Below are 26,421 nucleotides of genomic sequence, written 5' to 3'. Positions count from 1 at the left end.
GGTGGAGGAAGCTATAAACCAGAAAACAGAAGGGAGCTATTCTCAGACCCAAACCTTATTTTGAGAACTGTTCCAAAATTTTCAAATTCGGACGGGACAGGAAGGGGGTGTATCTGTGACATACTGTTTACTTTTTTTATTAATCTCTTTGAATAATATCTGGTTATAAATGAAGAGGGAAAAAAAAAAGGAAAAAATCCACTGTGTACCTGCTTTAGTAATTAACTCTAATTTTATTTAGAGTAACTGATTAACAAAGATGCAGCCTTCAAAGAAATATAGGTTAGAAACAGCTCTTAGTTCTAAGTGTTATTTACTATTTGCCTGTTTCATTTATAAATATTTATTGTTGTCTCTTTGTATGTTCTCAGAATGAGCTCTCTTCTGGTTTGTCCAACATTACTGGGAGCAAAGAGGCACATTTAAGAGCAGTTCCTTTGCGGAATGTCAATCACAGATGCATTTTAACAAAACTCGCAGGAAGGCAAATAGATACTACAAATCTTACCATAATCCTGAGTAGACATCTACTTCCAAAACCACAAAGATTCCTGTTAGCTGCCCCCAGTGCTCGCAATATAAATTAGATAGGGAAGAGTAGGGCAAGGTAGGCAATTAAATTTGTTCTCTATTATACTCTAAACATGAGACTAATGTGGTTGTCTGAGGAGTTAAATAAGTTTCTTGTTCTAAATGAGACAACAGAAGGCTATTTGTTAGGTGATAACAATAATCAGAAGTACATTTTGTTTGTTGGCTGTGTTGAATACGCAGAAAAGAATATTTAAACAGTAGAGCATGGATAATCTGGAGATTTTACAGCAGAAGTTTAGCCCCATATGCTGTTACATTGAGATCATGATGAAGCACTGATTCAGCAAGTGACTTCAATCAATGGGACGGAAACAATTTAACATCATACACACATTTTGGGTAGAAAATTGGTTGGATTACATAGTTTCAGTAGTTAGCTGTGAGACTCCCAGCCTGCCATAACAAGACAGGTAGTCAGAGTTAATCTGTACGGATCAGCTGCACTCATTTGTTCTTACCTGAGACATATGTCAGATCACACATTATTAATGACTTAATATTTTCATACATATTTGTGAGTGTACTCTAAGGCACAGACACTGTTCTGTAATAATTTTCTGTAACTGACTGAAGAGAGAAAGATGAAAGAGAGAAAGGAGTTACATTTGAAACACCAAGACAGGAGAACATTCAAAATCCACATAAGGAAACAATGATACAAGGTACAAACCTAGCAGCAAATCTGTTTTACAGAAGAATGAACACCAAGAATTTGGAAATTTCCTATGAAGCGGAATTACTGGTTTATACCCAGCTTGATCGGGACTCCAGGTTTTGCAACAAGCCACGTGACAAGCCCAGAACGGAGGGTCTTGGAAGCCCCAGCTGTCTCCTTTGCTGAAGAACTGGGGACTGAACAACTCAAAGGATGCTGCTCCCTGCCAGCCTGCCAATGAGCCTGCCAAGATGCTGAGGAGAGGAGCTGGCAGGAGTCCTGGTTTCTTCCAGCAGAATCCAGATATCAAAACTTGTCTGGCTTCTAGCAACATGTTGTCACGGTTTGAAAAGTCGTCCAAAAAAAAAAATCCTCACAAAAATCGAAAAGATCTTTTTCATTACTTTGGGGAACACGCAGATCCCTACAGAAAGTTGAGAAGGTGCAAGGAAACCTTGACTATACCCAGAACTTACAGAGGATGTGAAAAGATTCCCAGGAGAACATGTACAGGTGTAATACTTCTGTACAGTATATGGCAGTAAGGAATTGTATTGGTAGAGTTCAAAAATTTTTTAAAAATTAAAACTCCACACATAAAAAAAATGCTTCCTACCCTCAAGAGCTTTCTAGTGTCACTTGCCACCTGGATGTGCCTTTCAGCAGTGATGCTGAGCAAAATCCAGACACTCTCCCTTCTGCCTTCCTTCTCACGCTTCCTGACTGCTGTGTTTAATTCTGCGTGCCATTCCTGCAAAGAAAGTCACTGTACAAGCAGAGTAACATTTGCACTGAACAAAACCTGCCTGTATCACAGAGAGCCTTACAAGGAAAAAGCATTGCAGAAAAAAAAAAAAAAAAAAAGGAATTCTGAAAGAGTCAGTGAATGGCAAAGTCACAGTAAACATAGCTTATCCTTAAATACTGCACATCAAATAAAATCTTTTTCTTGCCCCATTTAAAAACATGCAAGGAATTTTTGTTTCCATTTTAAACAGAGCCCTGGAAAGATAACCTATATTGAAATGGAGTGCTAGACCATAAAGTAAATAGAAAAAATACGGGGAAGATTTTGAGGCTAGCTGATGAGATCAGGAATGAATAATACTTTGTCACAGATCACTTCTTTGATCACTTCAAATGAAACCAGAGAAACTAATAGCAGCCAGATTTAGTGCTGTGGTTTCTCCTTTCCTTGCCCCTTTTTTTTTTTCCCCTCTGATGTTATATTACCTTTATTTCCGATCCAAACAAGTTTATGTTAGGGAGCTAAATTCATCCAACATAAATATCCTCACAACAGATAGCCTGATTTACAAAAATATTTTTTCTACTGTGTAAGAGGCCTGAAAGGACAGGTCAAATCAGCCCCACCTCATAGCATTCAACAGTAAAACTGTTAAAATGAGAATAAATGCCATTATTCGCTATTAGGGTACAGCCAGGGGCACAGCAAGCTAATTGCTTCATTACAATGGACGGATTAGATTATTAAGAGTGAAATGATTATCAAGTGCACAGTCATGGGGTCATACTGGATTCTTCATTTCTCCTGGAGGCACAGCTGTACTGATGGCAAAGAGTGTTTCTAAAACTTAAGTATCCAGGAGGCTGCACTTTTTCTTTTCAAATGAGGACACTGTCACTCTGATTCATGCATTAATCATTTCCTGGTCAGACTACTTCAACTTTTCCTAACAAGGATGAGAAAATACAACTTGTATAAAATGCAGCGACCTCCCTGTCAAACAAGAATAACCTGGGAGAAGATGCCTCCTCATGCCTCTGGTTAAAAATGTCGCTGCATGGCAAACTCCAGATTTTGCTGCCATAGCTACTGCTGATTAATCCATAATGCAACGCACGCTGCAGGTGATGGAATTCAGGACAGGACCTGGGATGAACCTAAACATGTCTTCTGTGTACCGGGACTGAAATATCCTCACCTCCAGACCATCCACATCAGGTATGCTTTATAGTACGCCACGGCTCTCACCTGACGCACACAGCGTTGCTTCTTATTTGTGGAAGCCAGGACACAGGGGAATAGGAGAAAATTGACACACACTTGAATTTTGTCTTACTGCAGAGTAAAACCTCAAAGCTGAGTTGCACACCTGGATCCAGACAAGCTGCAGGCATCAGGAAACATTCTGAGAAACTACTGATGGAGCATCTTCAATCTGGAATGGCAGTTTTGCAATTATTAACGATTACTAGACTGAGCTCAAATTCATATGCCCTTTAAAATGAATGGCTCGCCTTCTAATTGAAAACTTTTCTCAATAAAAAAATCTTTCCTCAAGGACAGAAAATAACAGGAGCAGAAAGAAAGAGAAAGATGAACGCGCTGAGTTATCCACGAGTCCTGTGGACAATGAGAGTGGATCTATTTTTGCTGGAAGGTCAGAGGATGGAACAAAATCTACTCGTGCGGCTTCAGGGGCAACATTTGTTGAAGGCTCTGAATACGTGTTTTAGGAGTGCAAAGGGATAATCTAAGCTTGTTCTTGGTACTAATCACGTCCTTCTTAGTGGCAGAGCAGACAATCCCAAAATTTGGGAACAGAATGTCACGGTCAATGCCATCCCCACCTCTACCCAGGAAACACCCACACAGGTGCTGGAGATGGAGTGCAGCAGGACTCAGTCCTGTCCCCAGAAAGAAATGCAAGAGCTTTGTATCCCTCTGCGGTTTGGAGTCAATCCTACAGGTGCCTCCAGCCAATCCATCCATCTTCTGAAGGATTTAGATCAATCTGCTCTAACTAAAAATGGATAAAACAGCTTACTAAAATAAGGAAACATGGGAAAAGCAAAACTAGTGTGGAAAGCTAGGCTACAACTTACTTTAAGCGAGCCTGACAGATTGAAAGAGCGCAAGTAGGTTGTAGCAAAGCAAGAAAGTGAATAAGCAAATGAACAGAAACCGATAGCACCCAGGCTCTCGCATTTAGACTGGCACGGCTGTCTGTCAGAGGCAAATTAAAAACAGCACTTCAGTTTGAAACTGTGCAGATGACAGCGCAAAAAAAAAAAAAAAAAGCTTCAGCTATCAAACGCCAACTGTTAGAAATAACATTAATTAAAGACGCCCTTTTCAAATTTCTGTACTTTGATTCTTACTTGACTAAACTGGATAAATTTAGCTACAGACAGGAGTTAATTTTGTCAGCACCCATGAAGACGTATTCCTTCAGCAACAGACAAACAGGGATTTGCCACTGAAAAGAGCTACAAGAAAGATATACGGACAAAGATCATGCAAGACAGTACGGCAACTATTTTTACATGTTATCTACTATAGATAAAATAGGTAAAAGTGTTTTACAGTGTAAGACAGACAGTAAAAACATTTTACTCAGAAAAATTCTCCTAAGGGGACCCCAAAAATATTTATATAGTATATATAGATATATATATAGTAACTATAGTAACTATATATAGTTAACTGGCCTCAAAAAAAAAAAGAATGAGAACCACTGAAAGCCCTATTGTCCTCCCTTTATCTATTGCAAACAAATAAAAAACTAAAAGATGCGTCTACATACAAGATGATGTCACAAGTGTAGATATCAAATTGCAATTTCCTTTTACTCCCTTTTTATTACTGCAGGCACAATCCTTGCTTTACATGTGATAGCCTTGAACTTTAACCCAAAAGCTTGTTTCTCATGTTTGGGGAATGTACGCTAGGTTCAACGTTTACTAAAATGCCAACTTTTATACTGTGTGTATTCCACAAACTGTCATCACATGAAATTATTTACAGGTACCAGAGCAGCTGAAGAGGCATGAGGTTAACAAAATATGATTTAAAAAAAAAAAAAGGAGAGAAAGAAAACTTCGAAGCAAAAACGAACACAAGAAGTGCTGACACTACAAGGCTTGTTAGCTTCCCTACTTTTGAAGTTCATTTTTAATAGATACAGCGAACAGCATCATTAATTTCAAAAATTGTAATGGATGCCAGTCAGCTCACTCGCTTGTTAAGGCATTCTGGGCAAACAGCAGCCAGGCCACAATCCATGCTTTCAGTTCACACACTTCCAACTCAAGCAGTATTAACAGTGAACATAAGAATATTTGGAAGGCTGATCAGTGATTATGACAATAACAATAAGGCTCCTCTGCCTCAAGGGAAATCAGAAGCCCTGCGAGACCAAAGAATACAATTTTATCCTCACGTCACAGGGCTTTTGTTTCAAGATTTCTCTGTTATGGGTACAATGCCTCACTTCAGATTACTTTTCTCTCCACTCTTCCACCTGCAACAACGCCACTTCAGGAACTACAAATTCGTTGCTTAAATTCTACAGGACAGGTCAGAGGCTGTCTGCAGTCTCTCACTCCCGCATTGCCATTATAAATTTTGACATAAACGATGAGGAATAATGGACCTTTTTTTTTTTTTTGACAATAAGATTAAATCAGAAGTGATCTAATGACTTCAGTAGACTTATAACAGAATAAAAGAATGCAAGTTAATCCAAAATCAGGCTCAGTCATTTTGTTATGAAACAAAAAAAAAAAAAAAATCAGGAAATCATCGCAAAGTGTTTTATTTGCCAGTGGTATGGTGTAATCCAAATATTTTCTGACAAGCTTCATCTGTAAAAAATGAGTTAGGGAAAGTGTCTAATTTTAAATTAATCTGTATTAAAATCCACAGAACTGAGAGACTTAAATGGTCACCTCCCAGAAACTTTTATATATAAACTGGATATAAAATTACAAGAATTGGAAAATTAAAAATATTAAAACAGTATTTATATAATTTAATATTTGGAGTACTATAATAAATATACCACTTCTTGTGTGGAAACACTTGTTTAAGATGAACACGCTGTCCGTAATATTTTCTCAATTTCAAAATAATCCCATTAGTATCTCAGATGGATCTCTAGACAGTATATAGAAGTCCCATCCTCGTTTTCTTTAAAGAACACCTAGCAAGACTGCATATTCTTTACATACAGCATTAGGAAGAAAGACCTTTTAATATTTCATTTCACAATAACACAGGAATTCAAGCCAGCAGTACAAACTAAAACTAATCCAGTCAGACACCGGACATTTGTAGAACCAGACGCTGAGACAGTATGAATATTAACCTGTGAAAAAGTAAAAGCTTACTATGCCCTCCAGATATGTGTCTAATATTTATAGAAAAAAATGTTTAAAAGAAAGATATTTTAATGAAATTGCTGGTTTCTAAGTGAATGTGACATTTTAAAAAATATATAATTTATTCATATTTTGGGGCAGCAAATTATTCCAGAAGAGTGGATTGTGATTCTAAAAAGAGAATCACCACTCTCATTTGGGGGTATAACACATGTTAACATGTTAAAATATTATTTCTGTATTAATTTTTACCAGTAGCCTAAAGGGAAGGCATAAGAAAGGGGATAGATGTTTGATTTTTCAGTAAAATGCTGATCAAAGATGACTGCTACAGCAATCCAAGAGAAAAAAATACTTTCTGTCCATTAGTAGATTGGAGCTCCTAATGAATACTGGGCTAATATTAGCAACTAGGCAGTACAAAATATGTGAATATTTAATAATCCTACATAATAATCCTATTCCAAATAGATTTATTTCTCTCCTGAAAGAATAAAATGTCTCTTTAAATTATAGCATTGCTTGAAAATAAGAAGGCTAGGCATTCAGAAAAATGTTACTAGTACGGTAGTATTTTTAATTGCTCTATTTCTTAAAGTCATTTTTTTAGAAAGAATTCCATTATTTCAATGAGGCTACGTGTCAGATGCACAAATAAATTTGCAAGTCTATTACTTTAACTACAAGTAAAAAATTTAAACTCTTTGATGCAAGGTCTATCTTCTTCTTATGTGTTGGCATAGATGGTAGTAACAGAAAGTTCACACTTCGTGTTTCTCTGTGCTATCTTATAAACTTTCAGTAGTTCATGAGTTAATGACCCTAGCAAATTTAAATTCCGACATATTTTTTCAGCCATTATTTAAAATTGTTTTAATAGTAGATTAAATTACAACTTATTCATATGCCCTCTATTTTAAAATATCCATGTAGCCTGCATTTCAAGTAAATTGCAAATAAATTTAGAGTCAAAATCATCTCATAATTTGAAAAATCAGAAGTTCTCATCTCCACCCAAAAACTGAAATGAGGCAAAGCATTATTTCACATTATTTCACGCATTTCAAAGAGCACTTGGTCATTATGCCACTTGTGAAAATACATGAGCTTGTGCGTGTGCTGCAATTACAACTAGGATCTTTGCTACACATCCTTCATTATTTATAACCAGATCGCATTGGAAAATGGAACAACACAGCTTTCTAGAGCCTATCCACCTGGCCAGCATCATCTAAGGTATTTCCTCTCTCTTTCTTCCATATCCTATGAGCTGAACTGCTGTGCTACATCAGAAAATCAGTTTTAAATATCCAAGAAAACAGCCTGCATACACTGGGACACGAAAGCTACTTTAACCTGAACTAACATCAGGAATGGCCTTCCAACTCTAGTTACTCAACAGTAAAATTTAAGGAGCATTTTCCTAGTTTTCATCACAAGAAAAGGCTCTGAATATTAATTCTGGCTGCATCTACTCAAACCTCAAAAACCTTCAAAATCGGAAATGATTTCGTAAGTGTTGATTGCTGTTTTTCTCAATGACTGCAACACGAGCAGTCATTGCAGACTGTGGAAATAAGAGTGGAGCAAGCCCATTGCTTCCAGAAACATGAAAAGCACTGTAGCTAATCTCTCCCGGTCCCTCAGCTGTGCTAGCACAGCTGCTTGCGGGACTGTACAGTAAACCAGATCAGTTCCTTTCCATAGATAAAAATAGCTCTGCTGAAATGGGGAGGAGGAGGATATTTTTAAATTCCCTGAAGCAGCTTCACTAGACAGTTCATCAGACACTTGCACCAGGGCTGTGGTGGTGTCACAGAGGCACGAGGAAGCAGCTCAGGTGGGGATGGAGCTGCCTGTGTGGTACTGACACCAGAGCACTACCTGGGGCTCCACAGCTTAATGAAGCTGCTCAGACCCACCTTTTGGAGGAGCTCTAGTGGGTTTACGTGGCAAGGTTTTGGTAGCAGGGGGCTGCAGGGGTGGCCTCTGTGAGCAGAGTCTAGAAGCTGCCCCTTTTTAGATAAGGGTCAGTTTCAACTGGCTCCATAGGGACCTGCTGCTGGCCAGGGCGTGAAGCTGGTTGGGCCTCTGGGAGAACAAAGTTAAGAAAGAGGGGGGAAAAAAAAAAAAAATGCTGTGCCACAGCAGCTGGGAGAGAGGAGTGAGAAGCAGCCCTGCAGACCCCAGGTCACTGCAGCAGGAGGGCAGGAGGTGCTCCAGGCACGCAGCAGCAGTTCCTCTGAGGCCTGTGGAGAGGCCCCTGGTGGAGCAGGCTGTCCCCCTGCAGCCCATGGGTCCCACATGGAGCAGATCTCCACGCTGCAGCCCGTGGAGGAGCCCCCGGTGGAGCAGGTGGATGTGGCCTGGAGGAGGCTGCAGCCCACGGAGAGCCCCCGCAAGAGCAAGCCCCGGGCCGGAGCTGCAGCCCGTGGAGAGGAGCCCACGCAGGAGCAGGGAGTCTGGGGGGAGCTGCCGCCCGTGGGGGACCCGTGCTGGAGCAGTTTGCTCCTGGGGGATGGACCCTGTGGTACGGACGCATATTGGGGCAGTTCTTGAAGAGCTGCTGCCTGTGGGCAGCCCCCGCAGGCTCAGTTCGGGAAGGACGGCATCCCATGGGAGGGACCCCATGGGGAGCAGGGGCAGAGAGGAACTGGGAAGGAGCGGTGGAGATGAAGCGTCAGGAACTGACCGCAGCCCCCATTGCCCATTCGCCTGGACCACTTGGGGAGGAGGAGGTAGAAGAGGGTGGACTTGGGGAAGACATTTTTTTTAGTTTCTCACTGTTCTAGCTTGTGAGCAATAGGTAACAAATTTCATTAATCTCCCTGTGCTGAGTCTCTTTTGCCCATGATGATAATAGTTGAGTGATCTCCCTGTCCTTATTTCAATCCTTGAGCCCTTTCCATCATATTTTCTCCCCTTTTTCTTTGAGGAGGGGGAGTGAGAGAGCAGCTACGGTGGGGCTCAGCTGCCCAGCTGGGTAGAACCACCACAGGAGCCTCTCTTTCTCTTGCTGTGTTGATTCAGCAGGAAACCAGGGAAGGGTGGTGTCATTAGGCTCAAACTAGCCTTTCTAAATATATTTACAAAATATTTACTCCATACCAAAAAGGAAGCTATGCAGTTTTTCATTATGAATCTAGCAAATTCCATGCTTCCGTACAAATTCCAAGATAAGATGTCATTGATTATGGCAATAGAAAGCTAACAACGAATTAAAAGGCAAAGATATGAGTGTTGATAGGCAAGAGTTCAGTAACAATCCTTTCATCCCTTTGTATCACATCCAGAGAAATTTTCCACAGAAAAGCTTTATTAAACTGAAACTAAGGCTAAAATACACATTAGTACTGTAAATATAAAACCTATTATGCAGATGTTCCAACCATCCCTAGAAAAAGATACTGATGATGATCAAATATATTAAGCAATGGAAATGCATAGAAAAGCTCTTGTATAAACCTCATTCCACATCATGATAATACTGTTCAGTAATGTTATAAATACCAAATGCAAGTTATTTGTATCCAAGACAGAAGTTGTTCAATGGTACTTTCCCTCTTCTAACACAAGCCACCATCTTTGCTGTGGGCAGCTTTACAAAACGCCTAGCAGCACCAATGGGAGGCAAAAGCCGTTTTAAAATAGGTCATCTTTAGTAAGGAAGTGCTTCGTCGTGCTTGTGTTAGGCACAGCAGCCCTGTTGAAAGAAAAATTTTTCATGGATTACTACAATAAAACGCTCCTAAGCCCCTGTCAGAGAAAAACTTACGGTTACAAAGAATGACGAAAAATGCTACAAATTCTAAACCACTCTCTTATTTACCTAAGAATAAAACTAAGAGCATATTATTCAATGACTTAAATTAATAACAACAAAACATATACAACAGTGCCTTTATTTAGTTAATAGGCCAGTGAACTAATGATTTACTTCCAGGAACTTTCAAGAAATCCTTTCTTTTAAAATAAATGTAAATTGGGAAGGATATGCTCTAGTCTTTACATGCACAGTGGCTAAACACTGAAAAAAGTTATTCACTATTAAACGTAAGTTAGAGTGAAAGTGCAGTTTCAGTGAATGTTTTTCCTTTTTTAAGTATTACTAGACAAAATTAGGAAGTCCAAAGAAAGGCACATTTTTAACCTATATTCATTTTAATTACTGTATCTCTTAAATGTAAATAACTGGTCCGAATGAGTTAAGAATTAGTTATTGATGTTGAGTTTAAGTTTGGGCATAAGTATCATTGTGATCATAGTCTAATGATACAATTATAATCACTCTTGTTTGTGTAGAACAAATACAACCATTCACACTAACAGTTAAAAATCTAACTAAAAGTTTGTTTTGCCATTCCACAAATAAAAGCATGTTTTACATAAGAGCATATCTGCTATAAAGACTTTTCAAGTATAGAACTCAGACTGAATTTTAGACAAGAACTCACAGTAAATCCACCTTGCAGCCCAGAAGGCCAACTGCATCCTGGGCTGCATCAAAAGAGCAGGTAAAGGGAGGTGATTGTCCCCCCCCTTGTGAGGCCACAGCACAAGAAGGATATGGGTCTGTTAGAGTGGGTCCAGAGGAGGGCCATGAGGACTGTCAGAGGGCTGGAGCACCTCTCCTATGCAGACAGACAGAGAGCTGGGGATGTTCAGCCTGGAGAAGAGAAGGCTCCAGGGGGACCGCATTACAACATTTCAGTACTTGAAGGAGACTTATAAAAAACATGGGGAACAACTCTTTTCTCAATCAGATAATGACTGGACGAGGGGGAATGGTTTTAAACTAAAAGAGGGTACATTTAGATTAGAGGTTAGGAGGAAGTTCTTCACTCGGAGGGTGGTGAGGCAGTGGCACAGGCTGCCCAGAGAAGCTGTGGATGCCCCATCCCTGGAGGTGCTCAAGGCCAGGCTGGATGGGGCTTTGGGCAGCCTGGTCTGGTGGGAGGTGTCCCTGCCCATGGCAGGGGGCTGGGACTGGATAGGCTTTAGGGTCCCTTCCAACCCAAACCATTCTGTGATTCTATGATTCTATATTCATATATACACCACAAAATAGCTAAAAACATTTATCTTCCAACAATGCCTAAATACATTAAAAATACATAGATGTGTATCAGTGTACAGCTATAATACATTAAATTTCATTCATCTCCATCCACCTCTGTGTTCGGATATCAACCAGACAGAAGAATTCATTTTCAAAATACTGAGTGCTTTCTCTGTACTCTACCCTGAAAACACCTTTTCTTGGCTTGGTGTCTTCACATCACCCTGTACAGTGTTTTTCCAGATAAACCATAAATAGGACAGGAAAAAATATATCTGGATTTTCTGATACTTAGTTTTAAACATGGAAGGTATGATTTTTAGAAAGAAATACGGAAACTAGATAAAAAATATAATTTTGTTTCCATCATACATTTTTTTTTGCTTAACTTTACAACCTGCTAATTTTTGAATCTTTCTGGTATTTTTGGTAAATTTTAGCAGAATAATGAAAATTCTTCCCTTGAAATATGTTCTGATGTTAAATATATTAACATGGAGTAATACTAGCACTTGAGAAGCATTTCCTACTCAGTTACATTTAGTTCTGCAAACCTGCCACTTATATGTAAATGTAAACCAGCAAAGCATCTGCAGGTATAATTTTACAACTAATCCTAAAAGCCAATAAAATAATCAAAAACAGAACAAAAACTTTCATTATAGTAATAAATCAAAATAACGTTCTTGTTTTAAATAGTTCATACTGTTTACTGTTATATTTCATATCTGTAATGTTATAAGTAATTTGAGAAAATTTAAGATTTTCCTGAAGCCCTTTAACTTCAGTACAAAACACGTGCTCAGTAAAAATATAATCCTCAGCCTCCTAAACATGACAGTGATGCTATTTTTCTAGCTGTTAGATAATACATGGTTCAGCTGTCACTTACTGTGCAGCAGTTGCTTACACAGAATGAAATGAATCATAATCGCAGTGACTAACCAAATTAATGGAAGAACGCTGAATCAAAACCCATGTTCCCAAACTGTCTTAAGGCCTGATTCAGCAAAAATATATTTGATTTCTATTCCACACAACATCTTTGGCAGATACCCGTTTATCCAGGCTTTTAAAGCATGAAAGTTTCAGAGCTCATATTGATGGCTTCTTTCAATAGCAATTCAGTAGTATTTTTTATTTAGCTTGCTATCAAAAGTGCCCTACCAACTTCAAAATACAAGGTAGCTACATAAATGTTGTTAAACTAAGGACTTACTGGCAGAAAAAGCATACAAAATATTCAAAGTATATGTTGAAACAGACTAGCTTACATTACAGCAGAACTTAACAGAAGAAGAGAGATGGCATGTGACTTACGGAGAGAAATCTTAAATAGAGTTTAAAGACAAATCTGTATTTCCAGGTAGTTGAAGTATCATGTGTTTTTAACTTCCCACCTAACAGACTACCTTCAGCCATGATTTTCTATTTTCTGGCTTGAAATATCCACTGGTGAATGGCACAGGCAGATTTTCTTTGCAATGTGCTTTCTTGATAGATACGCTTAATCCCACATACTGGAAATATCTTGTGTTCTAAGGGTTTCTTTTAAACCTCATTCTTTGAAGACTTTTGGAACTTAAAATATAATAAAAATTATACAAAATCCTAAGAATAACCTAGAAAGGAAGCATACTCAGTTTCCCAGCAGTGAGTCTCAAATATTAAAGATATAGATAAATAAACATGCCCTAATTAATAATTCATTAAAATATTAGCAGAAGATGCAGATCAGCAGACAGGCTTCTAAAGAAGTCTAGAAAACTACAAAAGTCAATGCCAGTGCAGAAAGTGGCTATGGCATTTTCATTAGACCAAATAGTGAAAAATTATTCTCAAAGTCAAAACTCCAAGGGTAAGATTCAACTCACCTACGATGCCTATGCAGCAGAACTGTGACATATTTTACCTTCTTTTTAGGTCCATGTATGGAAATGGGCTCTGCAATTCATCCAGACTATATGAAATGTCTACTTTAAGATAAGATGGATCACATCCTAAAGGCACCTATTTTCTTCCACTGGCTCTAAATTGAATTTTAGAATTTCAGCATTTGCAGTTATTTCATATGTAGAAGTATTACACTATATATACTCATATCTGATCCGAATGATCCCAGAGATTCTCTGTGCTCAATCCCAAGCTACAGAAGTTGTAAATATGGAATGAAAAAGACACCAAAACTGAGGCAATAGCTTTCCTTAACCAAGCAGTTCTCCGAGTGTGGAATGCAGAAAAGACCGATTTTGTGAGGACAACTCATGATTAATTTCTTTTGATGTCTATGCTTGGTTCTCTGCTATAAGGACTCCTTGGCATCTAGGGAGTAGGAGCAGGCTTTTCCTTGGTCAGGAATGCGAACAATCTTTTTCCACTAACCACCTAGTTATTTTCATTAGATCCTTAGTAACTAAGTATCTCTCGGACCTCAACAACTTTGTCAAATTCGTTTTAAGTCAGCCAACAGCTTCCACAAACTGAATAAATATAGCACAGGAAGCAACTGTTTCTCTTACAATAGCATGAAAGTTACAAGTCTTCCCAAGGAGGTACAAGACGTGTATCCTAGACCCTTCTCAGCTCGAGATTTGAACACAGCTCTCCCTTCTCTAACCAACAAGCTATGGGCAAAATTGGAATGAGATTATTCTGCCTTCTGCCTATGAAGTTCAGCAACTGTGCAGTCAGGAACGTCAAAGTACAGACAACCAGGAGAAAGTCTAAACACCTCTGCGATTAGGATACTCTATAGAGGCAAACCCTGGTCGTTGCTCCAAGGGCTGTTTTCACATTTTATTTAGGCACTCTAACACAACATTCGTAAGAGGTATCTGATACAAACAGAATGTAACTCAACAGGGATGAAGACAAACACCAGCGTAACCAAGTTCAAAATACAATACCAGGAATGAAATCACTCCACAGCAATTCTGCAGAAAAGCATGTTGACGGTATAGTAGATCACAAGCCAACCACGAGTCAATTTGCTATGCCACGACGAAAACCCCAAACACACGTGACACTGGCTGTCAAGGAAGGTGTTGTATGTAGGACACATGGTGTTATCTTTGCACCCTCCCCATACACTTTTGTTTGGAATACAGTGCCTCATTTTGGACTTTTTTATTTCAAAAAGCTCAATTAGAAGGAATACTGAGAACAACAAGAAGAACAGCCAAAAGTCTAGAAAATATGGCCTGTTGAGTCTACAGAAAGGAGACGATGAGAATCTACAAGAGGAGACATAATCACATTTGTGCAATATATGAAAGGTTGCTGCGAAGAGTAACGGAATGCTCTGCGTTTCCACTGGGGACGGAGTAAGCAGCAAATAGCAGGAAATAGATTTAGGCTTAACTTTAGGTGAAAAAAAAAATGTAATGGAAAGGATAATTACATTGAGTACCTGAAACAAATTACCTAGGGACATCAAGGAATCTCCATCCCCAGTTAGGACGGTAGATGGATTCTTTGTTTGCATACCTCTTGGCAGACGTATATGTATATATACACCAAACTATCACTTGCAAAAATCTGCGCAGGCTTCATACATAACTGGACCAGGGAAATTTATGCCAAGATCTGTTTGGCCCTCTGCTCACCTCCTCCTGTGTACACAGCACAACTCTTGCAGAGCCGACTAGCTTGAACTCTGTGTATCACCTGTTAAGTGCTCTTGCCTCGGCCACAAAGCCTATGTATTGCATAGGTGTGCCCTCACAGCTGGGGACCACTGTATTGGACAAATAAGTGTCAGGAACTGCTGTGTTATAGTTGGTCATACCTGGAGGCAAAGGATGAACTGGAAGGCCTCTTGAGGCCTCAGACAGACCTAATTTCTATTGTTCTTTGTTTTCTGAGCTTTAAACAGCTTTAAAAGCATTAATTCTCACTCATCCTTTTGGTAAAGAGAAAAATGTACTCACACCAAGAGTTTGAGTAACTGTACAGGGAAAAAAGGTTTATTACTAACACACTAGAGCACTCGTTTTTGAAAAGTTATATAGAATATATCTGCAAAACATTGTCCAAAAATTATGACTGATTGTAACTGGCAATTCTATTTAAAGGTCAAAACATTTGATATCCCTCGTGTGCTTAGATAATACACCTTCTAAAGAAAGACTGTCCCCTCAAATACATAGAATCCAATTTTCACACTATATCAAATACCTGGTAGTGCTATATGGCCTGTGAGTCTATGTACAAATATAATACAGTATTTGCTATAAGAAACCATTCACCTTAAAACTATAAACGTTGAATAGAGGAAGTATTTAAGCAAATTCATGTAAGATTTAAGAAGAAAGAACTAACCCCACAAGGACAGTGGAAAGAAAATAACTTCTTTATATTTTAATTAAAGATTTTCTTTGTGAATTTTCTAAGTGGAAGTACTTGGGCTTTTTTGAAGCACAAGTTCAGCTCTTGCTAAATCCTGCTAGAATGAACAGGATATCTCGGTATGGTTGTAAGAACAGTTTCAACCCTAAATCAAAGATATTCCTTTATTCAAAACACCAAAGATAGGTGGTGGACTGCTATACACTCCTCCCCCATCAAAATGCATGAATTTGATTTCAGTTAAATGCAACTAAAATCACTCTATAAACACGTTCACATGGAAAAGCGTGATGGCAGCTGAATTCAAGACTATAGAAGAATTGTCTTCCACCTTCAATGAGACCAGCAGAGCACTATATAAATTACTTTGAACTCTTACTCTCCTAAAGCGACGTATTAACTTCTTAGATGCACTCCTACTCCCCTATGTGATCTTGTAGTATTACATTAGCTGTTATAATCTCGATCCTGACTGATAATCCCTTTGCAGTGTCAAGATGATACCCTGGAGAAACAACGTGAGGAAGCAGGCACTGCAGAATCTCATGCAGAAGCACCTTTTCAGCACAGCACTGATTCTGCAGTTTTACTGTATCACCAGAAGTTCAACAAATCATGGAAGGCAGTTGTTGGGGTTTAATTAGCTTTAAAAAGCACTACCAGATTAGATATAAACTCTTCTTCTTCTTCTTAATAAACTATTATAGAGCCTCAACAGCCAGCTATAATTTGAGGCGCTAACACTTCCTCCTGTTACACCATGCAGTACTTCAGAGAGACATAATCTAAACTCAGTAAGTACAGAAAATAACATGGCTTGATTTGAACTCAGATGTATAATCGCAGTTAATTTGCTTGAAAAACAACTGGTTTTGAATGCCATTTTTAAGCAATCAGTCTTTAATTAGGCTCTTCCTGAGACTGAATTATGAAGACGCCCCTTTTTAGAGAGATTAGTTTATCTACGATAACCTGTAGCTGTTAACCATGATACTGTAAAACAAATGATTAAGACAGCCCATATGATCTAGTCTTCCTATAAAAAAAATGTCCCCACCTTGTTGTTAAGGTGTGATACCTGTAGCAGTCAAACAAGCATAGAAGAGATCATAACTAATCATTTTTTGTGCTTTTTTCAGTTTTATCTCCCCAAGTTCCTCTTCTTGTCAAAAAAGCCATCACAGAAACGTAGGGGAAAAAGGAGAGAAGCTGGCAGCACAAAAAGATCCTTCCTAGAAAACAGGAGCTTGGAACAGGCAGACCGGTATACACAGAGACTTTCAAACTTACCCTTCTGACTGACACTGAGTAAGACAGCAAAACTCTAAGGAAGCAGCAGAGCAGAGGGGTGAGAGGCAGCATTCACTTCCCAAATTCCCAAGACTGTCATGCCTACCTTACAGATAAAAACTGAACATTTATGTACATGGGTAATTTCACAGAGTAGTTGCACTGGATAAAATTTCAAAGTTCAAACCATTGGATTACTTTTTCCTCCTTGTTATGGAATTTCGAATGTGCTTCAAGCATTTTAAAACTTCGGTGGCAGGGTAGAAACACATTTTACATTAAGTTATAAGCCTCGGTTCTGTAGTAACTTATCGCTTTGGTGCATTTTTGCATTTACAATATACATACTAATTAAGCTGTTGTTTCAATGGAAAAATCAATTGTTTAATGTTCTCAGTTATTTAGAAGTTATCCAGCTCACAGACACAGGCAGACAAAATCCAGAAAGGATCATTCATTGCCCTGACCTGACTTCCAGAGACCACTGAATTTCACCCAGTCACCACTTTCCAGGATACGGTCCCAGCACTTAAAGTATGTTCTACACTCTTGCCTTTAAAACGCAAAATTTGGAATTGTCTTTTGGTTTCAAACAAGTGTAAAAGCGTATTTATTTCACACGATGTATTTTTCAGAAAGCAGACATCAGCTGGTGTTAAATATCTCCTTTTTGGTTTCCTTGTTAACCAAATCCTCTATCAGCTTTTCTATTTTTCGATCCCATATGATGTTAGGCCTTTCTACCTCCAAGCCATCCTGCGTGCACTTTTTGAATGCTGGAACAACATCGAAACCACTGCAATCTTCCGAAATTTTACTCGACGTTAACATTAGCAAACCCAGTAATTAGTGTTACTGCCAGTCTGTATAATCTCCAAATGCATTCTGCTTAGTCACTAACAGGAAGTACCACTGCTGTTATTTGCAGACAGTGCCCCAAAGTGTGCTAGCAGCTTTACAGAGCAACTGTAAACACTGGGGCTTCTTGAAGAGCAAGTGGTACAAGCCATAGCATCCTGATGAGTATTACCTACAGTATAACACGTCTAACCATGTGGCAGGAGAGAGGAATAACCAATAATGGTAATTTTGAGAGGCCAAAAAGGCAGCACAAATTTGTAAAATGAAAGGGGAGAAGAAAATTACGAGAGAGCAGAGAATGAGGTAGTAGGAAGGGAAAAGGGAAGGCAAAAGGGAATGGAAGAGACAAGGGGATTTGTGTTCTTCCTCAACTACACCTGTTCTTACAACTTCCATTACCACTTACCTCACACTGCATAAAGTTATTAAAGTCACCTTGATCATACTTTCTTTTATAAAAAGTAGAAATAAAAGCAAAATAGCAAGCGGTGTAACAATGGCCTACTCTGATCAGCACCCTAAATTCAGACAAAACTCAGTGTGAAGATATCAGAGCATAACTTAAGCAGCTAATGTTGCCTGGAGTCCTAGCTTACTATATAGCCAGGAGCAAATCTTCTTGCATTACCCTAAAAATTTTGAAATTCCCATATACACATCTCTATTGTGGGGGGAAAAAAAAATATTCACCACCTACACCTGTCATCCCTCCAGCCCCAAATCCAAATCCTAAACACACAATCCGTTTAAAGCGGTGTAAATCAGAGCTGATTATTTATAAAGCAGGACAATAATTCATAAAGCAGTATGATAGCCATGTGAGATATTTACTGTGACTTTCAGCCATCAGTCTATTGCTTCCTCTGTCCCAGGCCCGGTGTCCTGCCCCACGCCCTGCACACCCACAGCGCCATACAGAGCCTAAACAGCCTAGCTTCTTTGCTGTCTCCTTGTCATGGATTTTATTTCAGTCATTTCTTACCGTGGCTGTACAACTGCAGACACGAAGCAACTGAGCACATGCAAGTGCACAGCCACCTGTACCTTCCTAGAGCTGTGGGCCTCCTGGGGGGGGGCTCATGGAGAACCACCCTTCTCTATCTAGCCCACCGTGTGCCCATCCGTCCTCTCTCCCTCCATAAAAGTGATGGCAATGCCACTTGATTTTCACTCACATGCACACAAAGAGAGATCTTTTATGGTAAACTTAAGCGATAGCTTGCAAATATATGAAAGGCTGTACGATTTCATAAAGGAATTTCTCTTGGGAAAGCTTGCCTTCTACTGGGCCAAACTGTCCATACCCCTGGGAAGCTGAAATGCCTGTGTTTTCAGAGCTGTGAGCCTGACTTCGCTAGGATAGCATTTCATCTTGCTTTCAGAATAGCTCAAATAGCTTAGAAGAACCTGGAAACTCACAGTACTACAAACAGGTAAGTGTATACGCACACCACACAGGCTGAAACTGTCTTTACAAATAACGTCAGCATCCTAGCACCTTCTACAAATGTTTCTTTTCCTGTGTGCAACCTCTCAAGTCAGCTTCTTGATATAAAATACAAATGTCAAGTAAAAAAGCACGACGGATTCCATAAATCAATGCATATAGAGGAAACGTACTATCTAAAACCCCTTAGAAAGTGTACACACACAAAAAAATAGAAGTTGTGAGAGGAAGGATGTGTGTAACATACAGGAAAAAAGTCATCATCAAACATTGTGTGGTATCCAAGAAATTAAAACACCCACAAGGATAGAAGTTGAAAATATGTAAATATTCCTGTAACAGAAGGACTTACGCCCAGTGTACTTTCTTCTGAGTGAGCTCATTTTCTCCGAGTGCCATGCATTATGCATATTGAACACTACGCAAAACATATGTACGGTAACCTTGTCAAGAAAGGCACCTTCCTAGCACAGGACATTCAAGATGCACTCCCAGGGTCCCCAAAAATCCAAAGGAGAGACAGTCAAAGCAGCAGAGTTTGCTGCCTGTCTTCCTTTAAGAGCAGAAGCTCCACCACAGGAACACAGAGCATAACTGCAGCTAGGCATATTTCACAGAGCAAACCAGGCCAAAGGAAAGAGCAAATCTGGAAAGCTTCAGTTTTACACGCCATCATGTTCCAGCAAATCCTGGCAGGAATTCATGCTGACCTGATCACTATTAGTTGCTACAGATTACAACTCAATACCATCTGCATTTCCTTTCCCCAAAAAGAGTAAAACCAGCAGAAGGAAAAGAAGTTATTTATCTATTTTAAATCCACACATATTTACCCCAGGGAGTGAAAGAAAAAAAAAAAAAATAGTCCACATTACAGATGTGAGTCACACTACTTAATGCACTTTTGGAAGATGCTCAAATACCACAGTGATGGGCACAGCATAAGAATTTGAAAAGCACAAAATAGAAATAGAATGCAGAAGGGAAGCAGAGCCCAGGGACTAGCCATTCATACTGACATTCAATCACCATAAATTATCCAAAATTTAGAGGAAATCCATGCTTGTCCCTCTCTACAATATTTGAACAGTTCTTGTGCTAATATCTCTAAGTGTCAACTCTTGTTTCCAGCATCTTTTTTTATCCTCCCATATTCCTCCATGGAATGAAATGACACAATTTTATTGCTTAGTCAGACAAAAATACCTTCCACTTCAAAAGGAGCTTGCCTTCGAGGAGAATTACACTTGAACAAAGACTGCAGGATTTAGCTCTATATTTATCTATATGCAATAACAGCAGTTCATTCATATAAATGCAGGGTTTTTTTCCTTTCTTCTTCTTTCTCCTCTCTTGACAGAAGGAAAACTTCTGTCAAGAGAATTAAGCTCAGTAATACCTACCTAAAAATGCGGAACACGCTCTTGTGTGACTGGTGAGGGGTTATGCTTAATAAAGCTGTTTGTATTTTCAGAATAAAGATGTATCTGACGGTTCAAGGAGCCACTTTGCTTTAAGAAAAATTAAACTGATGAGGTATTCATCTGACACCAGATCTCGGTATCTTATAAAGCATTGTGGGCCATCTATCCAAACCCCACTGACACCAGCATTTTCATTAGAGAGCCTGTATCAGGCTAGCTTTTGTGTATAAACTCCGTGCCATCCCATTTCCCTCGCTGCTCTCCCAGAACTCAAGCGGAAACTTCAGCGAGGCACCACGAGAGCCTAACCCTCATGAGAAGTTTTTAGTTTATCTTCAGATTGTGATGAAGACCTCTCTTTTGTCCCGAGCTCCTGCAGATTACAAATGAAAACCGTTCTGTTTCACTGAAGCCAATTTTAACTCGTCACAAAATGACAAGGGTTTGGTTTTCATTTGTAAGCTTGACAACCCAAACTGATCCTGGAATCGCATGGAGATCGCAAAAGTTGCCAGGAGCTTTCTTAAAAACTGTAATGCTAGCATTATGTGCTTAAATTGCAACTTGAGTAGTTTTCCTTTTCCTTTGGTAATGATTGTTTACGAGAGGAGAGATTTTAGACAAACGTGTGTTTGTTTTTACGACATGCCATTTAGAAATGTAAAAGAATTTAGGTTGCTTTAAAATAAAAGCGTCCCAACAGCAAGCAAAGCGAAGAGCACAGACTGAGAGCTGTTTAGGGCACTTTATTCCCAGTGCTCACACTACGCCGACATCCTTCAAACCGTTCACCACACATCTTCGCAAACCGCCCCGAGAGCTTCAGGAGACCACCTCACGGCCCGGCAGCCGCCAGACAAACGGCAACTGGAAGTTTTCGTTACGGTGATGCCAGTGACAACGCAGCCAGGCTCGGAAAGGGGCTCCCAAAGCCCGACGGAGCCCGGGGGGCGGCTTCCCGGGACCGATTTTTGGGGTCCGCCTGCCTCACCGGGCTGCGCCTGGCTTGGCGCTGTGAGGGGAGCGGCGCTGAGGGAGGGGCGCGGCGCCGAGGGGGGAGGCGCTGAGGGAGGGGAGCGGCGCCGGCGGTCCCGGGCCAGGCAGCCCCGCTCCCGGGGCGGCTCCCGCCCGCAGCCGGGCGGCGGCTGAGGCTCGGCGGACAGCTCCCGGTGCTGAAGGCCGGTGCCGGTGGCCGTGCCCCGTGCTCCCTCCTGCGAGGCGCAGCGGGGCGGGGGCGGGCGGCAGGCGCGCTGCCGGAGGAAGATGGCGGCGGTGCAAACCCACCCGGGGAGGCGGCCGGAGCGCAGGCCCCGGCGGCCCCGCCGCGGCTCCGGGCAGGGCCGCCGCTGACCGCCCGCCGGGCCCCCGGGACGGAGCTCGCCGCCGCCGCCGATCCGCCCCCCTCCGGCGGCGCCAACCGCCGCCTTGACCCTCCTCCCTCCTGCTCCCCCCTTCCCTCCCGCCGCCGCACGCCGGGCGAGGACGGCACCTGTGCGGCCATGTTGGGCGCCGTGCCCCCGCCGGGGCCGGCGGTAGAGCGGAGCCGCCGAGCGCCGCCGGCCGGCCCCGTCCCCACCCCACGCCCGCCCGGCTCCGAGAGGCGCCCCCCGGCCGCCCCCCCCCGCCGCCCCCGGGGCCGGGCCCTGCGGGGCGAGGAAGGGTTGGGTGCGCCCGCCCTTACTTGAGCACGGATTGCTCCTTCTCCTCTTCCTTCTTCTGGCGGTCCATGACGGCCAGGATGATCTTCCTCTCTTCCTCCGTGAGGTGGCTGAGGTCGGGCATCTCGGGCTGAGGCGCCGGCAGCGGCTGAGGAGGCGCAGGGCCGCCCCGGGGCCCGGCGGGAGCCGACATGTTTGGGGGGAAGCTACGGGAGGCGCTGCCCTGGCTCCAGCGGGAGCGGCCGGCGCCGGGAGCAGCACATACAAATCAATACCCCGGCGGCGGCGGCAGCCGGCAGCACAGCGACGGCCCCGCCGGCGAGGGGCGGGGTGCCCGGGAGCCCCGACCTCGCACCCACCCGCCGCCGGCTCCCCGGGGCGGGAGGGGATCGAGGCGGGGGGGGGCGGCGAGCAGGGGAAGGAGAGAGGGCAAGGCTGAGCCCGGCGAGCCGGAGCGCTGCGGGCCGGCTGCGAGCGGGCTTATCCCGAGCACCGAGCGGGGAGACGGGGCTCGGAGGCCGCCGCCGCCGCCGGTGGGGCTCGGGGTGAGCGCGGAGCCCCGGCGCCCCGGGGAGCGCAGCGGGGGAAGCCCCTGCGGGCGAGCGCCGGTCCCGGCCGCCGGCCGCGGCTCATAATTCCTCGCCTGCCGCCGCCGTTCCCCGGCCGAGCCCCGCCGCCGCTTCTTCGTGCCGCCGCTGCCGCCGGGATGGAGGCCGCCTAACCCATCGCATGGCGGAGGAGCCGGAGTCACGGGAGGGGGCCCCGCATCGCCCCGCTGCCACCGCCTCCGCCGCCGCCGCCACCACCTGAGCAGCGCCGGGCCCGGCTGCCGCCCCTAGCGGCGCTGGGCGGCGAGGGGCCAGGAGGGAGCGGCCATTCGTTATTTATTTATTTAATTAATTTGTAAGGGTGGTGGTGGGGAGGTGGAATTTAAAAAAAAAAAAAAACACAAAGGAGGAGCCAACGCGAGCCGGGAGGACCGAGACGAGGGGAGAGGGCGGGCGGGGTCGGGGCTGACGGGGTTCGGGGCCCGGCGGGGCACGGGAAGGGCTGGGGTGAGGAGAGCCCGGGCAGGGGGAAGCCGGGGAGGCTGCAGGAGGGACGGAACGGGACGGGACGGGCTGGGCCGGGAGGAGCCGCCCGCCACAGGTGGGGCCGGGCCGGGCAGCCGCGGCCTGCCCCTGTCTCAGCCCCGTCCCCTCAGAGGCCTGTGGGTGCCGTGGGGTTTGCCCCAGCGCGTGTCTGAGGGAGCCGGGAGAGCAGGGGTGCGGTGCTGAGGGGATAAGGGAGTCTTCCTCCCGCCCTGGAAACCAGAATAGACCTCCTGAGACGCCTCTGCTGCCTGTGAACCCCCCACCTAAGCAGCCAATTTGATGACAAGGAGTGATTTCTGGAAAAGGGATTTGTGGAAATGCACTGCCAAAAATGCCATCCAGCCCCAATAAATGGGAAATAACCTATCCAGGAACACTGAAGAATCCACATCTCTGTCTTGTCAATCTATTTACAACCAGTAGAGATCTACCTGCCGTTGTCACATAAGACATAACTCCAATTTTACATTAACTGCAGCATATACAACAGTATATGTATATGTAGCAGTAATAAAGTGGTTTTATAAGCTTTAGTTTGGACAGTTTGAAATCTCCAACATAAATTGTACGTTTCTGGAGCTGGTGCTCTTTCTAATGAGCCGTCAACTTACAACCAGGTGCAAAGACCTGGAAAACAATACTGAAAGTATCATGGTCCTCATTAGCTGTGTTTCCACAAAGAATAAATTCCAGGATACGGTTTCAGTAACTAAACAGTTCTGCCTCCGGTGTTGTACTAAAGATATTGTCCCTTTGGGAAAATAAGTTCTGGAGGAACAGATCACCAAAAGAATGTGACAGGTTGGCTTTAGTAAAACAAATCTCAAAAGTAATCCATCCCTCTTATCATGCACACATATTCATCAAATTTTAATTTTGTCCAAGAAATTCATGGCATCTTTAGCTAAAAGGAGCCTGTTCCATTTCTTGATGTAGCCTCTCATTATGTGTAATAGACTGTTAATCTACGCAAACCCTTGCACAGAAAATGAGCATGCTATATTTAAAAAGATACCCTTACAAAATAAACTGTCTGATTTTCATCAAGTCCTCAAAGCATTCTGCTCTTCCAGTCAACATCACCTTCACCTTTCTGACTGGATTCCAGCCAGCTGGCTTTCACCCAGTTCCTTGTTTCTTCCAGGCACTAGATAAATCTGGCATCTAAGTCAAAAAGAGGAGGAAATGTAGAAGCGTGTGTCATCAGATTACCAAAGATAGTACAGTCCTTATCAATCTATAAATGTTGAATGGCAGAATTAACTGGACTGATCGCTTCGGGAAACTACATTTTATCCCGAGGAAGTGAGGAAAGAGAGAAATCACTCAATCACTTCTAAGAATAATTAAAAAGAAGTACGGGGACGGCTTCAAAGCAGCCTCTCCACCCTGCCAGGTTACACAGTTATTTCACAAATATTTTATGTGGTGTCCCAGCCATAAACACCAAGAGTGTTGTGATCTTAGGTGTTGTTGCAAGACAGTGCTACTGTTCTTTGTGCATGGCTTCATCCACCTGAATTTCGTTCCGATGGGTAGTTACCTCTGAGCTTCCTGCATTTATAGTCCCTGCTTCTGAAATCATTTCAACGTGCCTCTGATTGTCCATCCACAAATTACAAATACTTCCTCTCAACATGACCACAGAATTTCAAGAGCTTTCTTTTCTCTTTGATATTTGCCCTGTTCCCACTAAATCCTATATCACTAAACATGTAACTATAAACAAATCCAGGGACAGGAACTGTAATCCCCATATAATATCTAGTTATTTGCTTTGAAAGGATAGAGCAGATTCAGAGCATCCTGTGACTCACTGAAGAAATGGCTCTGCTTGACCTTTCTGTGCTGCTACCTTCCCTTTTTTTTCTCATCAGCTCCACCTATCATTCCTCACATTTTCCTGCAATTAAAAAGAAACATTATTTGTTCGTGTTCCCTTCAACTTGCACACAATTGTCTCAAGCTGCTCCTGCTATTTACATTACCCAGATGACATATTGATGAAAATACGCTCAGAGCAAATTTCTCTACCTACTCCAGAGTAATTGTGTCAATAATAATGTACAATCAACCAGCAAGACAAATTATTATTATGTAGTATGATCGTTTCTGAAACTTATTTTTAAGGAACATTCATTTGTAATCCCCTCAATAGCAAAATGTCTACAGACTCCAGCCTTCACTTTCATGGGTCGTGGCTCCAGGTACCTGCCCTTCTTGTTCATTTCAGCTCTCATTCTGAATACACTGCTATACTCAGAAAAACCAGACTCACATTCCTGTTTTACATTCTTCTATTGGAATTGTTCTTCTGTTGTATAATCTACAACTGAAAATGCCCTCCTTTCATATATCAAAGGTACTTTCTTCTGGTGGTTTCTATGAGTTATCTACATGTACTGATACCAGCAGGGTTAATAATGCAAGCTTTTTAATACCCTTTTTTTTTTTCTGTTTTTTTCCAGTTCTCTCAGACAAGGGGTTCCCAAGGAAACAGCGGTATTTTAACCTGATTTTGTCAGGTTAAAGACCACAGAATGTCTTTCACTAAGGGTCTCATTATACTTAATCCCATTTCCTTCCTTATAGCAGCTACAAGAGTAAATGAGTTAGTAGATTCATTGTTCAAGTGTGCTAAGTGTAATTCTTTCCTGAAAAGGTAAAGCTAACATCTGCTTTTTAATGTTTTGTGTAAGGGAGCATTCCAGTGGAACTAACTCTTTCCATTATTTCTGTCCCAAGCTGAAAGATTAATTTGGAAAACATCTTTATGTAGCTGACATGAAAGGGACTTCAAAGCATTCTGTTATGGATCAGGGAATGGAGAGAGTGAAAAACGTTCTTGGTTGAAAACCTCCAGCA

General features: G+C 42.2%; 1 protein-coding gene across 16 annotated transcripts in view; it reads right to left on the bottom strand.

The window, feature by feature from the left end:
- Positions 1 to 23,004, bottom strand: part of RIMS2 (regulating synaptic membrane exocytosis 2) — a 468,287-nt gene extending 445,283 nt beyond the window's left edge. For 7 of the 16 annotated variants that reach the window (XM_040546649.1, XM_040546646.1, XM_040546647.1 and 4 more), the window contains exon 1: positions 22,486 to 22,984. In XM_040546649.1, coding sequence (XP_040402583.1) covers positions 22,486 to 22,655 — 170 coding nt within the window. In that variant the 5' untranslated portion in view covers positions 22,656 to 22,984. Of the gene's footprint in view, positions 1 to 22,485 lie in introns of all 16 variants that reach the window. The other 9 variants (XM_040546643.1, XM_040546662.1, XM_040546644.1 and 6 more) reach the window with 7 other exon arrangements.
- Positions 23,005 to 26,421: the final 3,417 nt, after the last annotated feature.

Source organism: Cygnus olor, chromosome 2 (genome assembly GCF_009769625.2).
Source record: "Cygnus olor isolate bCygOlo1 chromosome 2, bCygOlo1.pri.v2, whole genome shotgun sequence".
Taxonomy (NCBI): Eukaryota; Metazoa; Chordata; class Aves; order Anseriformes; family Anatidae; genus Cygnus; species Cygnus olor.
The sequence above is the reverse complement of the archived record's forward strand: the minus strand, read 5'-3'. Positions and strand labels throughout refer to the sequence as shown.